At 42.0% G+C, this 13,455-nt stretch overlaps 1 protein-coding gene across 1 annotated transcript in view; it reads left to right on the forward strand.

The window, feature by feature from the left end:
• ZNF106 (zinc finger protein 106) overlaps window positions 1-13,455 on the forward strand; it is a 35,305-nt gene that overhangs the window by 16,260 nt on the left and 5,590 nt on the right. Inside the window, exons 7-19 of the mRNA XM_084270740.1 lie at window positions 1,129-1,283; window positions 1,378-1,438; window positions 1,778-2,071; window positions 3,199-3,976; window positions 4,353-4,408; window positions 4,894-5,039; window positions 5,769-5,903; window positions 6,823-6,939; window positions 7,795-7,986; window positions 9,026-9,088; window positions 10,056-10,175; window positions 10,607-10,678; window positions 13,022-13,093. Of these exons, the coding sequence (XP_084126866.1) occupies window positions 1,129-1,283; window positions 1,378-1,438; window positions 1,778-2,071; window positions 3,199-3,976; window positions 4,353-4,408; window positions 4,894-5,039; window positions 5,769-5,903; window positions 6,823-6,939; window positions 7,795-7,986; window positions 9,026-9,088; window positions 10,056-10,175; window positions 10,607-10,678; window positions 13,022-13,093 (2,261 nt within the window). The remainder of the gene's footprint in view (window positions 1-1,128; window positions 1,284-1,377; window positions 1,439-1,777; window positions 2,072-3,198; window positions 3,977-4,352; window positions 4,409-4,893; window positions 5,040-5,768; window positions 5,904-6,822; window positions 6,940-7,794; window positions 7,987-9,025; window positions 9,089-10,055; window positions 10,176-10,606; window positions 10,679-13,021; window positions 13,094-13,455) is intronic.

The raw sequence follows: 13,455 nt of genomic DNA on the forward strand, positions 1-13,455 counted from the left end.
GGTTTTCTTTGGGAACTAAATCATTGCATCACCATCTGGGAGCCTTGGAGTCCAGAAAATAGCTCTTATGTGTTCCATTTATCTTCTTTCTAAAAATCTATTTATTTATATTAAGAGTTATTTGGAATGCAGGGCAATTAATATGGATCTTCTTGTCGAATCTAATGCTTCACTGCTTGAAAAGGTGAATAGAAGGGGCTTTTTTCCGTCTCTATCTTCAATAACCAGTGTCTACTATGGAGATGAATAACACATTTGGCTTATGAAAATCTCTCCCATTACTCTGCGTCAGCATTATCATTGCAGTAAAGCTGATAAAGGAAATTATAACCAGAATGAAACTAAGCAGTGCTCAATCTGGAACTTAATTTGCTAGGATAATCTCTAATGCCAGAAGACTTTAGAAAATAGTAGAGAAGGATCTTCTACTTAGTACAGTGCTCTGAGATTTTTCTCTCTCAAGAGATAGCAAACATGACTCTCACGGCCAAAAATTGTAAAGTAAATGCTTTTTTATCACAGAATCACAAGGTTGGAAAAGACCTTTAAGATCATCAAATCCAACCGTCCCCTTCCTAAGCTAAACCATATCCCTAAGTACCTCATCTACCTGTCTGTTAAACACATCCAGGGATGGTGACTCAACCCCCTCCCTGTACAGCCTGTTCCAGGCCCTGAATGTTCAGTTCTTTTTCTCTTAAACTGCCTTTCTTTGGCTTATGGATTATCTAATTTAAATTTTATTTATCTTAAATCTGCCTTTTTGGTTACATTAATGGAAGTGCTTATTTGTACTTGATCTACATGTGTAATTCAAGAAGAGATCTTTGTGGAAGAGATTGTCTTTGTTCAACTAAACTAAACCAGTGTTGGCAAAGCTCTGATGGAAATAGTTACTAGAGTCAAAGTTGAGATCCTGTAAAGAGGACTACTCCCTAGTGCTCTCCTTTGTTGTAGATGTGGCTATTCCTCTGCATAGATGCTTCTGTTCAGCTTCTTGTATGACCACTGATGCTTGACCTAATTTATGTCATTTTCATGCTTTAAAGTGAAAGTGTTTATCATGTGTAATGTGTTTTAATGCACAGCTAAGTACAATTATACTCTCTTTTGTTTGGGGTTTTTTAGAACGTTCTCAGGTAGACCAGCTACTGGCTATTTCACTGAGGGAAGAAGAGCTAAGCAAGTCCCTGCACAATGTGGACAACAGTCTCTTGCAGGCCAGGGCTGCCCTGCAGGCTGCATATGTTGAGGTTCAACGGTTCCTTGTATTAAAGCAACAGGTAACAGTGAGTTTTTGAGACTCTCTGAACTGGAAGTTCACAGCCTGAAAACCTATTTTAAGTAGGACTGATTGAAACCACGACTGTTTTGCAGATAACCATGGAAATGAGTACACTGAGAAGTCAAAGAATCCAAGTCTTGCAGGGGCTACAAGGTATGAGATACCATAAAACCACAACGGTGGGATGCTGACTGTCACATGGGTTGAACTCAGCATCCTGTAAAAGTTGCATTTACCCTGAGTTCACTCATTCAAAACGTGCAGTATGATTGCAGGCTTTCCATGTTGAAGTCTAAAGTGTTTAGGTGTGATGTCATCTTTGGTAGTGCCATCTAGTGGCTTTTCTATAGGTTCCCTTCCGTGGCTGTGTCCACAAGAAATGAATGAACTCAGCACCAGTAATTTTCACAGTAAAGTGTGAACTTCTTTTTTCTGTGGGGTGGTTTATGATTGTTTGTGGGGGTTTTTTTGTCTCTTCTTTTTTGCCATTAGAAACATATGAACCTTCAGAACTGTCAGAGCAACTTCCATGCAGTGTTTTACATGAGAGAAGAAATAGCAAATCTCAGGTAGCAGCTGACTTAATTCCTGCAGGCTCCTTCCTGCCTTTAGACATTCTGCCCTCACCATTCCAGTCTTCTGACATCACATCACTCCCTCCTCCTGACTCTTCAGTACAAATTAAACGAGAACCTGTGTCTCCAAAAGCCTCAGAAGAAAATGTGAATTCTGGACTCCAGAGCTCTCCGTGTGCTTCGCAAGTTGAAGAGGTAGAGCAGAAGGATGGTATGTGTAGCTTCTCATTGTTTTAAGGGAACTGACTTTAAGAAAATAAGGGATTATTTTTCTTCCAGAGGGATATAAGATGGGTCTCAAACTGCAGCTGGTTGTGCAGGGCTGAACTCCTATCAACTTGTGTAGGACTTTGTCAGCTTCATCGCATTAGAAGCTGGGACCTTCTTTACAACACATCCAAATAGATTCCACGTTGTAAAAACTGTTAAGCACATACAAATTGTAGTCATGGGCATCTACAGGTTTCTAGTTTTATTGTAGTGATGTTGTTTGAGGACCTTGTGCTTAACCCAACATTAGTTATTTCTACCAAGTTATTTGGGCCTTACTCAAGTTAGAGGAGTCACATATAACCCACTCCACAGCATTGCACCTTCCATCGTGGTAACGACAGCACTGTAAGCCATCAGGGTAAGCTTTGTTAGCTCATCTCTGGTGGTCTATGCAGTGGGGCAAACATATTCTCCCTGTCATTTTAATTTGAAGCTAATATGAACAAAATCATTCAACCTCTCAACCAAGACAGGCTAAGAGCACAGGCAGCATCTCACAGCTTCAATCAGGGAAGCTGGCAATCCACGTCTGACCCCCTGAAAGCAAGTAGGTTGCCCCCAGAGGGAATCCACACCCCCCCCATTTTAGAATTTATCATGTAGTAAATGCTTATTTACCACCTAAATTGCCAAATTTATGTGATGATTGACACTCATTTTAAATGTGGGACACCTACATACTGAGCAACTGAGATGTGCTAGGCATAGAATCATAGAATGGTCTGGGTTGGAAGGGACCCCAAGGATCACAGAGCTCCAAGCCTCCTGCCACAGGCAGGGCCACCGATCTTCAGGCCTGGAGCTACACAAGGTTGTCCAGGGCCCCATCCAACCAGGCCTTGAACACCTCCAGGGACGGGGCATCCACCACTTCTCTGGGCAGCCTGTTCCAGCCCCTCACCACTCCCCATGTAAAGAACTTTACACATGTAAAGCTTTACACAGGTAGGGATATGTACTTTCTATACACTAATTAAGTATAAACAGGAAGATGCAGGAAAAGCAATTTTGCATAAGTAAGTACTGCTGTACAGATTGTATGTAACACTAGTCTGTTTTCTTCAGAAGAGACCAACCAGAGAAGTTCAGTGTATCCAGTTATCTCTGCAACCATATCCCTGTCAGAGCTGGCAGCGTGTTTCCAGCATTCTAATCACGATGTTCACAAGCCTGCTGCAGACGGGGGAAAGGCTGGACTTCCTGAGAACCCTTCTCATTCACTGTCTGTTTTCAGCCAGAGACAAGCAAACGATGCTGTGACTGAAAGCTTTTTACTGGGCCAGTGTAGTGCTTCTCTTCAGAAGCACTCGGTCCTCCTAGAAATGCCAGTGGATAAAGCCCCCAAATTGTTAGCAGAACCATCCGAGCTGCAGGTGGCAACCGCCGTAGGCCCCGCAGACAAGGGGAACAGGAGGAGGAGAAAGTTAAGGAAGAAGAAAACTCTCAGGGCAGCTCACGTGCCAGAGAACAGTGATACAGAACAGGATATAATTGACTCTAAGCCTGTCCGGAAAGTCAAGGGTGGAAAAGTTCCTAAAGGAGAAAAAGTTACGACATCCACTCCTACAAAGCAAGAGGATGGAGCTGGTGCTCAAACAGCAAGAAACAAAGATGAGAATGATAGTGATGCTTCTCTGGAACTAGTGGGAGTTCTGGCACCCCAGTGTGAAGTAGTTGATGTTGGTTCATCAGAGTCAGAAGATGAGAAACCAGACAGCCCATCAAAGAGGGTTGCGCGCCGCTCTGTTGATCAAGCAGTCTTAGAGGCGTCTTGCTCTGGTTATGATGAAGTGAGCTCCACCAGTGAGATTGGTACCAATTATGGGGATGATCAGAAAAGAAGGTGAGATTATTGTAGGTCTCTCAAAAGTAAAAGCACAATACAATGTTCTGAAGAGGCCTCTCTCTCTTTATTTTACTTTTTTTCCCCATTCAGAAATGTTGCAACATCAGTAGCTTTTAATTTCATTCAGAAGCGAAACACAGAAGCAAATGAAAGTTGAATTTTCTTTTCTGGTCCAAGAAATAAATGTGTCTCGTTACCTGTTAATTTCTCTTAATGAAAGAACAAAGCTGGCCTCTGTGGAAAGTTTGGGTTTGAGCTTACTGGTCACAGCCTATTTTCTGCCAAGTATGGAGTCTTGTATCCTGTCTGAAAATGCATTGTGTCTGAAAATGAACCTGCAAAGTACAATCTTGCTACTTTTTATCTCTTTTAGTGTGGCTGAGACGCAGACTTGCATATCATCAGCAAGAGGATCAAAGAACTCGTCAGGTATATCTTTTGAGTCTCTCTTCTGATACTTTGTGTATAGTATTTTGCAGGACTTTGGGTTAAGTCTTGATCAAACTGCTTCCAGAGGGGAATTTTACTTGGAAGATAGAAACTTGCAGTAAAAACTGAAGTGGGAAGTAACGTGCATTTATGTCATCTCTCACTGAATGCTTTGTGCATTGACCCCTCCACATCCCCCTGCCCCCTGTCACACAAACACTTCTGCTCCACAGTGTCTGTAGAGTGGTAGGACAAACAATAATACAATCCTTTCCCTATTTTAAAGATCTTTTTGAACTTAACATGGACTTAACATGTTATAAAGATCTTTCTGGCATTTCATATTGCCTTCTGCCACTTACAGGCTCAAGCTGGGATCCCCAGCCTGACTTTAAAGTGCTGAGCCCACCAAATCGTTCTGCTGTTTGGTAATACGAACAACAGTAGCGTGTTCCCATAATCAAGTACATGTCTCTGTCCTACAGAAGTGTCTTCAGAGCCAGGTGAGGATGAAGAACCTACAGAGGGAAGCTTTGAGGGACACCTGGCTGCAGTGAATGCTCTTCAGATTTTTGGGAATTTGTTATATACCTGTTCAGCAGACAAAACTGTTTGTGCCTACAACCTGGTTGTAAGTAAGGGTGTGGGAATGGTGTTTCATTAACTGCAGTCACAAAGTCGCAATTCTCTCTTTGTAAAGCATTCCTGTGTAGTTAAGGAATCACAGAACCATAGGGGTTGGAAGGGACCTCCAGAGATCATCGGGTCCAACCCCCTGCCAAAGCAGCTCCCTAGGACAGGTCGCATAGGGAGGTGTCCAGATGGGTCTGGAATCTCTCCAGAGAAGGAGACTCCACACCCCCTGGGCAGCCTGTCCCAGGGCTCCCTCACCCTCATTGGTAAAAGTTCTTCCACATGTTGGTGTGGAACTTCCTGTGCTCCAACTTGCAGCCATTGCCCCTTGTCCTGTCCCCACAGACCATTGAAAAGGGGCTGGCCAGTTCCCCGTGTCCCACACTTGAGATATTGGTAACCATTGATCAGATCCCCTTTCAGTCTTCTTTTCTCAAGGCTGAACAGCCCCAGTTCTTTCAGCCTTTCCTCGTAGGGCAGATGCTCCAGTCCTTTAATGATCTTCGTAGCCACTGCTTTTTCAACCTCCAATTTTTTTTATGCTATTTTTTTTCTTCAAACATCTCCCTCTCTTCTGATCCCCAGCCCCTTCTCCCTGTGAGAAGGGTAAGGGGAGACAGACTGCTGTGTGTGTCCTGCTTTTGTTAGCTATCCTTCTCAGTCAGGCACCAATCCCAAGAGGCGTTATGGGCCTTTATGTTGACAGACCCCATGCTTTTGTTTTTAGAGCAGGAAGTGTGTGGCCATCTTTGAAGGACATACTTCAAAAGTGAACTGCCTCCTGGTCATTCAGACAAATGGGAAGAATGCTGCACTCTACACTGGCTCAAGCGACCACACTATCAACTGTTACAATATCAAGGTACTCAAACTCGGTGTTGATTGATGTGTACGGTGTTTTTATGGGAGTGTTTCTGTGCAAATATAAATGAAAAAAGCCTTTCAAACCCCATAGGAGCAGGGTATGAGCCCCACTTCATAACTCATTAGAGTGGAGCTGGAGAAACCAAACACCAAACTATTAGTTGATCTACTAATAGTTTAATCTTTTGGCCAGCTTGTTAGCATGAGTTTTTGTCAGAACAGCATGATGGGATCCCAAGTGTTGAGAACACCAAAGCTCAGGAGGTTGTCTGGCCATGAATATTTTATCTTGCTGTATTTTTAACTTATGCTTTCTGCTTGTGGAAAGTACTGTGCTCTTTGTAGCGCAGCTATAGGGAGAATAGACATGTTGTTATTCTGAGGGCAGGTAGAAGAGCAGACTGAGATGCTGTGAAGCTAAATGGTAGAAAAGCTTATTCAACCTGTGGCTTGAAGGACTAGAAAGTATCTGTGTCGGGCTGAACTGCCAGAGGTATTTAACTCTTAAACTGATCATTCAGTGCACTTCCCTGTGGGGGACTTCCTGGGGATTCCTCCACTTCAAGAGGTTTTACAGGGTTTTTCACATATATATATATATGTATGTATGTGTGTGCATGTATATATATACACATATATGATCTAAGTCTAAAGTTGCGTATTCGAGGTCGTGACTAGAATAAAGCTTTTAGGGTTACAACTGGTTGCTGAAGCACAGTCAAATCTCAGATGGGAGTGAGCTGATTAACAGCCAGATCTAACTGCCACGTGACACCAGACTTTCAGATGTTTTTTCCCAGCCCCATTGGTTCAAAAAAATGTAGCTTGTAGGTGGAAGTCATCCTTTACTTCAGGCTTTTCTCCCTGAATTCTTTCTAGTTAATGAAAAGCTTGAAATAACTTCTTTCTGTTGCCAGACCAGAGAGTGCATGGAGCAGTTTAAATTGGAAGATCGAGTCCTCTGTTTACACAGTAGATGGCGCATCCTTTATGCAGGCCTTGCCAATGGCAGCGTGGTTACGTTCAGCATAAAGGTTAGTTTGTTTGAATATTGGCACCTAAAAGACTGTTGCAATGCTGTTTCTCTCCACTTTGTGTTTCGTTCCATTCTCAAGTAGTAAGCATATTTGTAATATTGGTGTTTTGGTATAAATGGTCACTATTAGCCTCTTTGGGTCCTTTATTTTGTCAGCGCATGAAGCTGTCTCATCTCCCCTTCCCTGTTTGTTTCATTCCTCTGACTGTTGTATGGTCCCTCTTCTTTTTTAAGGTTCCATCTGGCCTACAAGTCAGGTGATATAAGAAATTTTTGATACCTGATTACTTGCAAATCCTCCTTTCTTGGCCTTCAAAGAGACTTCAATGTGTTGCTGGTTTTGCTTGCTCTATTTGCAGCTGTGGAAGAGATTCAGTCACATGGTTTTCTAGCAGAGGCTTAATTAGCAGTTTCCATGATATTTAAAAGTGAACAAAAATAATTATTTAAATAAATTACACTTCTGGTAATTCTTTTCATGGATTCTGGACTAATTTATCCAGTTTATTCTTACAGATTTACTCTGCCTTGCAGATAGTTTAGGTTGTTCTTTTTCATACCGCTGTTTCCTTTCAATATTCTAACTCAGAAGGAGGATTTACTGGCCCTTTGCTACACAATAAAATATTTTTTTAAAAGACAGAAAATGGAAGCCAAACATAAGGAATTACTTGCTTGATTGGTAAACTTAATCGCTAAGATGCAACTCTTACCACTGCTGAAACCTGCGTTACTGAACTGAAATCAGGTGCTGTAACAAGAACAACACAAAAAGGCCTCGGTGGTCTAGTCCAGTGTCATAACAAAGTTTTAATTCTTCATTACCTTTTTTATTTCCTTCCTCCCCCAACAGAACAACAAGCATGTTGATACTTTTGAATGCCACGGCCCTAGAGCAGTGAGCTGTCTAGCCACAGCTCAGGAAGGAGCACGCAAGTTGTTGGTAGTGGGCTCCTACGACTGTACCATCAGTGTGCGAGATGCGAGGAACGGGCTGCTCCTCAGAACCCTGGAAGGACACAGCAAGACTATACTCTGCATGAAGGCAAGTGTCTCTGGTTTTGATAAACGATGCTTAAAATGCTGTGGTCTTTTTCTTCCTCATCTAATATTGAGCAGATTGTGGTAGGAAATGAGAAATTACATATTTTAAATGAAAAGACCAGAGTGATTTGGTAGGAAAATTGTCTCTGGCTGGCTGCCGTATCTCATGTTCCCAGCAAAACCACTGGGGGTGTGTATGTAGGAAGCGTGTTTGTTTTGTGGTGTTAGAATCTGAGTCAGGGCATCTCGAAATGTGAGTTAACCAAGGAGCATTGGGGAAAAGCTGAAGGTAGCTTTCACATTCCCTGATTGCACAGAAAATGTAATTCTAGAGAAGTATTCTTCCTTTTTGTTTTAAGAATATCTGTCACTTATTTACAGGTTTCTGGCTCCTGAGATTACAAGCTAGAACACATACATGTCTGACAGCTTTGCTGTGACCACTGTCATGTAACAGATAGGGGATGACTTGCATGACTTGTGCTCGTTTCCTTAGACATTTTACTGCAGTGATGCAGCCTTTTTGCCCTGTGGACTATCCTAGTCCTGTTTGCATGGCAGAATATTGTGATTCCTTCTTGATCCATGATAGATCTGTTCAACTGCCTTTCTAGGTTAGTACTTGTAAGGACCATGGTCTGTGTTAGGTGACCAGAATATACGTGCACAGCACATCCACAATTTCCAGGAAATGGTGTGTTTTACTGTGCATGGGCAGGGCAGCATTTGCTTGGTCCCTGATCTGTTGCTGAGCTGTCCCTGAGAATAGTCTGCAAGTAGGATGAGTTAGCCTGGTGGGCTGCACGTTGACAGCTTCTAATGTCAATTGTGATGTGTCGTTAGGACAGCACAGTACACTTTCTAACTCTTACCTAAGAGCTCAGAGCATTTTTTTCCCATACTCTCTGTTGATTTTAAAGACTGACAAATTTAGGAAATACTACAGTGTGACTTTAAACCCAACAGTGTGATAATGTTTTTCCTTGCCCATTTCCATATTTGTAACAAAAATAAAACTGTTCTTCCCCTGTCCCCCAAAGGTTGTGAATGATCTGGTATTCAGCGGCTCCAGCGATCAGTCTGTCCATGCCCACAACATTCACGTAAGTCTCTCATATAACGTTGGAATGACTTTTGCAATTAAGGCAATGAATTCCTGTGCTATAAAGTCAGTATTTCCAGAATTTTTGACTGACTGTTGGGGCAGAATAGCTTCCAAAAAAAGGAAGTCGTACGATTTTGTCAATGTGACTTTGCACTTTAGCTAATTAAAGAGGAATGCAGGGGATGAAATACCTAGGGAAACATAAACAGGTGATCACCTTGTAGTATGATATGCAGTGCTTTTTTTATCTGGGGATCTTGTTTTTGAAAATATTGTTGCAAGTGTGCTGATAATGTGGAGAGGGTTCAGAGCAAAGCCATGTGAGGTGTTCTGGTGGGGAAAGAGTTTCTTCAGTATAGGGAAAACCTGAGGAATACAGTGTTCAGACTAGCTGTTTGAAAAGCAGTTAGCCTGTCCTGAATGCTTTGTCTCTAGCTTTTCACTCTCTTCCTCTGTTACACCATCTTTCCCCTATGCTAGCAGAAGTATTATTCATGTAGCTATGCAACAAGTTAGATTAAGAAACTTATCAGAGTTAAATTTTGACAAAAATATTGTATATTTCTATGTCTTCAGCTACATTTGCTTGCAGATCCTTGTGGCTAGAAAAAAGCTGCTAGTGCTGATAGCACAGTAGTAGTTGCAGGATAGATGGAAACATGTAACTAAGGATGGAAAGAGAAGTGGAGGCTTTTCAGAGCGACGTGTGTTTCTCTTGGACTGGGATGGTTCTGTGTCAGCTTGGGCAAAGAAAACTAGTAGTATTTAATCATAACCCAGGAGTGCCCTCTAAGGAAAGGGAATTTAATAAAGGGGATTTGAGTAGCAAGCATTTTTTGGAGGGCTTTTGAGTAGGGACAATTCAAGTTAGCTACTCTGTCTAGTTTAGATCAAACTGGTTTGCTGGGTTTTTTTTTAAAGAAGGGAAACAAACACCTCTTTGCCTTTGCCTTTTATTGCTGCAGACTGGAGAGCTGGTACGGATCTACAAAGGCCATAACCATGCAGTAACTGTTGTGAACATTCTTGGGAAGGTGATGGTGACAGCATGTCTGGATAAATTCGTTCGTGTTTATGAACTGCAGGTGAGAAAACATGGCTGCTAGTGATGTCTTACCTAGTCTGTGTTAATGATTTTGAAGTCAAATGGAAATCATCTTTGTGCTTACTGGTCTCCTGGTCCCTCCGTTTTGTCACCAGACAGGTTTTAAAGAATATAACCTAAACATATTATTTTTCTCTCTCTCCAAGAACCTGAGTTATAATGACAACTCAGGGAAGTGGGGAAGTGTTAATTCTATCTGCTTGAAAGACCAAATGCTTAGCTGGACCAAAAGACACACAAAAGTAATGTAAGCAAAACTGAGCTTTCAAGGTGGCTATGAAGTTTGGAATCCACTAGAGGAGTTCAGTTGCTACCCAGGAAACTTCTCTTGGAAGCAGTGTCATTTGCATGTCTGTGAAGAATGGCTATTAACTCTCATGCTGTTAATTGTCTGTTTCTCTTTCTTTCAAGTCGCACGACCGCTTGCAAGTCTATGGAGGCCACACAGACATGATCATGTGTATGACCATCCATAAGAGCATGGTAACTTTCTTCTTTTCACTGGTCTCAAAGGGGAGGTTGTCATTTCTGCAAGCATATAAGAGGTTAATTTTTTCACGTCATGAAATCAACTTGCTGTCAAACTATGACAGACGAACTTAGAAATGTCAGCCCAAACATCATGTTTCTGTAACAGCTTTGTATTCATGTAATACTGTTGCCTGGGGAAAAATTATCCTCTAGCTTACTGTAATCTTGAAACATTAGTTTTGTTTTCAGTGATGATCACAATGAAGAGTATAAAAGTAGTGTAAAATAGTCCCTCTTTTCAAGCATCAAGCCTGTTTGACTTACTTGAGAGTCACACAGATGCTAAACACCCATGTTCAAACCTCTAATAAGTTTAGATAGAACCTAAACAAAAGTATTAAGGTGTTCAGGTTTCTTCATGCATCTGCACTGCAAGATAGGTGTCAGAAGCGCTTTTGGATAAATATCTTGCTCAGATAGTCATTAGAAGCACTTGTCTGCATGCATAGGAATGTGCAACCTTTCTTTTGGATTGTAAAATAAGAGAGATAGTAATGACCTGAGTGGTGTGGTTGACACAACAGAAGGAAAGGAAGCCATCCAGAGAGATCTTGACAGGCTGGAAAGGTGGGCCTGGGTGAACCTAATGAGGTTCAACACTGCCAAGTGTAAGGTCTTGCACTTGGGCCAGAAGAATCCCAGACACAGGTACAGACTGGCAGAAGAGCTCCTGGAGAGCAGCCCTGCTGAGAAGGACTTGGGTGTCATGGTGGATCAGAAACTTCACATGAGCCAGCAGTGGCTCTTGCAGCTCACAAGGCCAATGGTATCCTGGACTCCATCAGAAGAAGGGTGGCCAGCAGGGACAGGGAGGTGATTGTCCCTCTCTACTCTGCTCTTGTGAGGCCCCATCTGGGGTCCTGTGTCCAGAACTGGGGCCCCAATACAAGGAAGATGTGGAACTGTTGGAGAGGGTTCAGAGGAGCCATGAAGATGATGAGAGGGCTGGAGCACCTCCCCTATGAAGAGAGGCTGGGGGAGCTGGGCTTGTTCAGCCTGGAGAAGAGAAGGCTGCGGGGGGACCTCATTGCAGCCTTCCAGTCCATGAAGGGAGCAGAGAAACAGGAGGGGAACCAACTTTTTAAAAGGATAGATAATGGCAGGGCAAGGGGGGATGGATTGAACCTATATGAGGGAAGGTTTAGATTAGTTATTAGGGGGGAATTTTTTTTCAGAGAGTGGTGAGGTGCTGCTATGGGCTGCCCAGAGAGGTGGCGGATGCCCTGTCCCTGGGGGTGTTCAAGCCCAGATTGGATGGGGCCCTGGACAACCTTGTGTAGCTCCAGGCCTGGAGGTTGGTGTCCCTGCCTGTGGCAGGGGGGTTGGAACTCTCTGATCCTTGGGGTCCCTTCCAATCCAGACCATTCTATGATCTTGTAGTAAGAGATGAATCAAGTTGAACTGAACTGATTGTCTTTCTGCTAACTGGTATACATGCTGCCCATGCTTTGCTTCTTACATGAGTGAGATGGAGTGCAAAGTGCACCCAGGCTTTGTGTTTACAGGCTGAGGCTTCATCTGTCCCTCAGCAATAGTCTGGTTTAGGCATTCTCAAATAAGCAATCAGATGAGAAGCTTAGTGACAAGTGAAAGATGGTGATTTTCTGTAGTAGTCTCAGTGATATACAGTCTCTGACAGGCAGCAGCTTGGCTTTTAAAGCCTAGTGATGAATTTCCAAGAAACAAAAAGAATTGAATAAAAATAACAAATGAAATATTCAGCTTGCAGGGTTTTCTGTATTATATGAGGACTTCTTTTAACAAGCAATGTTCTTTATGGAATTAGGGAAGTGTCTGACATCCTTTTCTTTCCCAAGGGCAATTTTGTGTAGAGCATTTGCCTAATGAAATTGGGTTTTAAGATGTCGTTTTGCCTGCCTCTTCAGGATCTGCACCAATCTTCTCTTTCTGAAACCTAGATGTTGTCCTTCGCCCTTCCTCTCCATCCTTTTTAGATATACATGCAACTGGTTAAGTCCTGGAAATACTGTTTACATTTAAACCTGAATTTTTTTCACTTCAGTGGATAGTAATATTATGTTTTAATGTTTTCTTTTACACACATCAATCATAGAAGTTACTGAAAAAATTCTTAGTCATTAGTAGTTGTTTGTAAACTATGAATGCAAATCTTAAAATAATTAGGCTAGACCATTTTTTAATTTAAAAGCCTTGTTTGTTGATGTTTTATTGCTGTTCAACTATTACTCAACACTGAAGCCTCCTTCATAGTTCGTTTTAGTATTATTTTCTGTTATTCCCAGCTTGCTTATCTAGAAATGTTTCTTTTACTAGATCTACACTGGATGCTATGATGGCAGTGTCAGAGCTGTGAGGCTTAATCTTATGCAGAATTATCGTTGCTGGGTAAGGAGAACAATGTTTTTGACCTTATGTTGTAGTTTCTAGGCTAACTTTTGGGGGTGGATAGCTTGACTTGTGATTTATTACAATTCAGTATTGTTTGTAAATGTACACTTTAAACGTATCATGTACCACTAGTTCCACTTTGCAAGGTCTTTAGTATATGTGTGTGCTTTGGGGAAAGTTGATAGTGGCACTTAAATTATTCTTCTTTCTGGCCATTTTTTGGTAGTGATACACAACTGTTTAAAAACAAAAGCTTCAGATGAGTGAGCTAGAAACCTGATTTACTCTGCTAAACAACTTCATTTACATTCCCAATAATTCTTTCTCAGGTAAACTTAAATTTTGTAAAGGCTTCATCT

This window comes from Gallinula chloropus (genome assembly GCF_964237585.1).
Source record: "Gallinula chloropus genome assembly, chromosome: 14".
Classification (NCBI taxonomy): Eukaryota; Metazoa; Chordata; class Aves; order Gruiformes; family Rallidae; genus Gallinula; species Gallinula chloropus.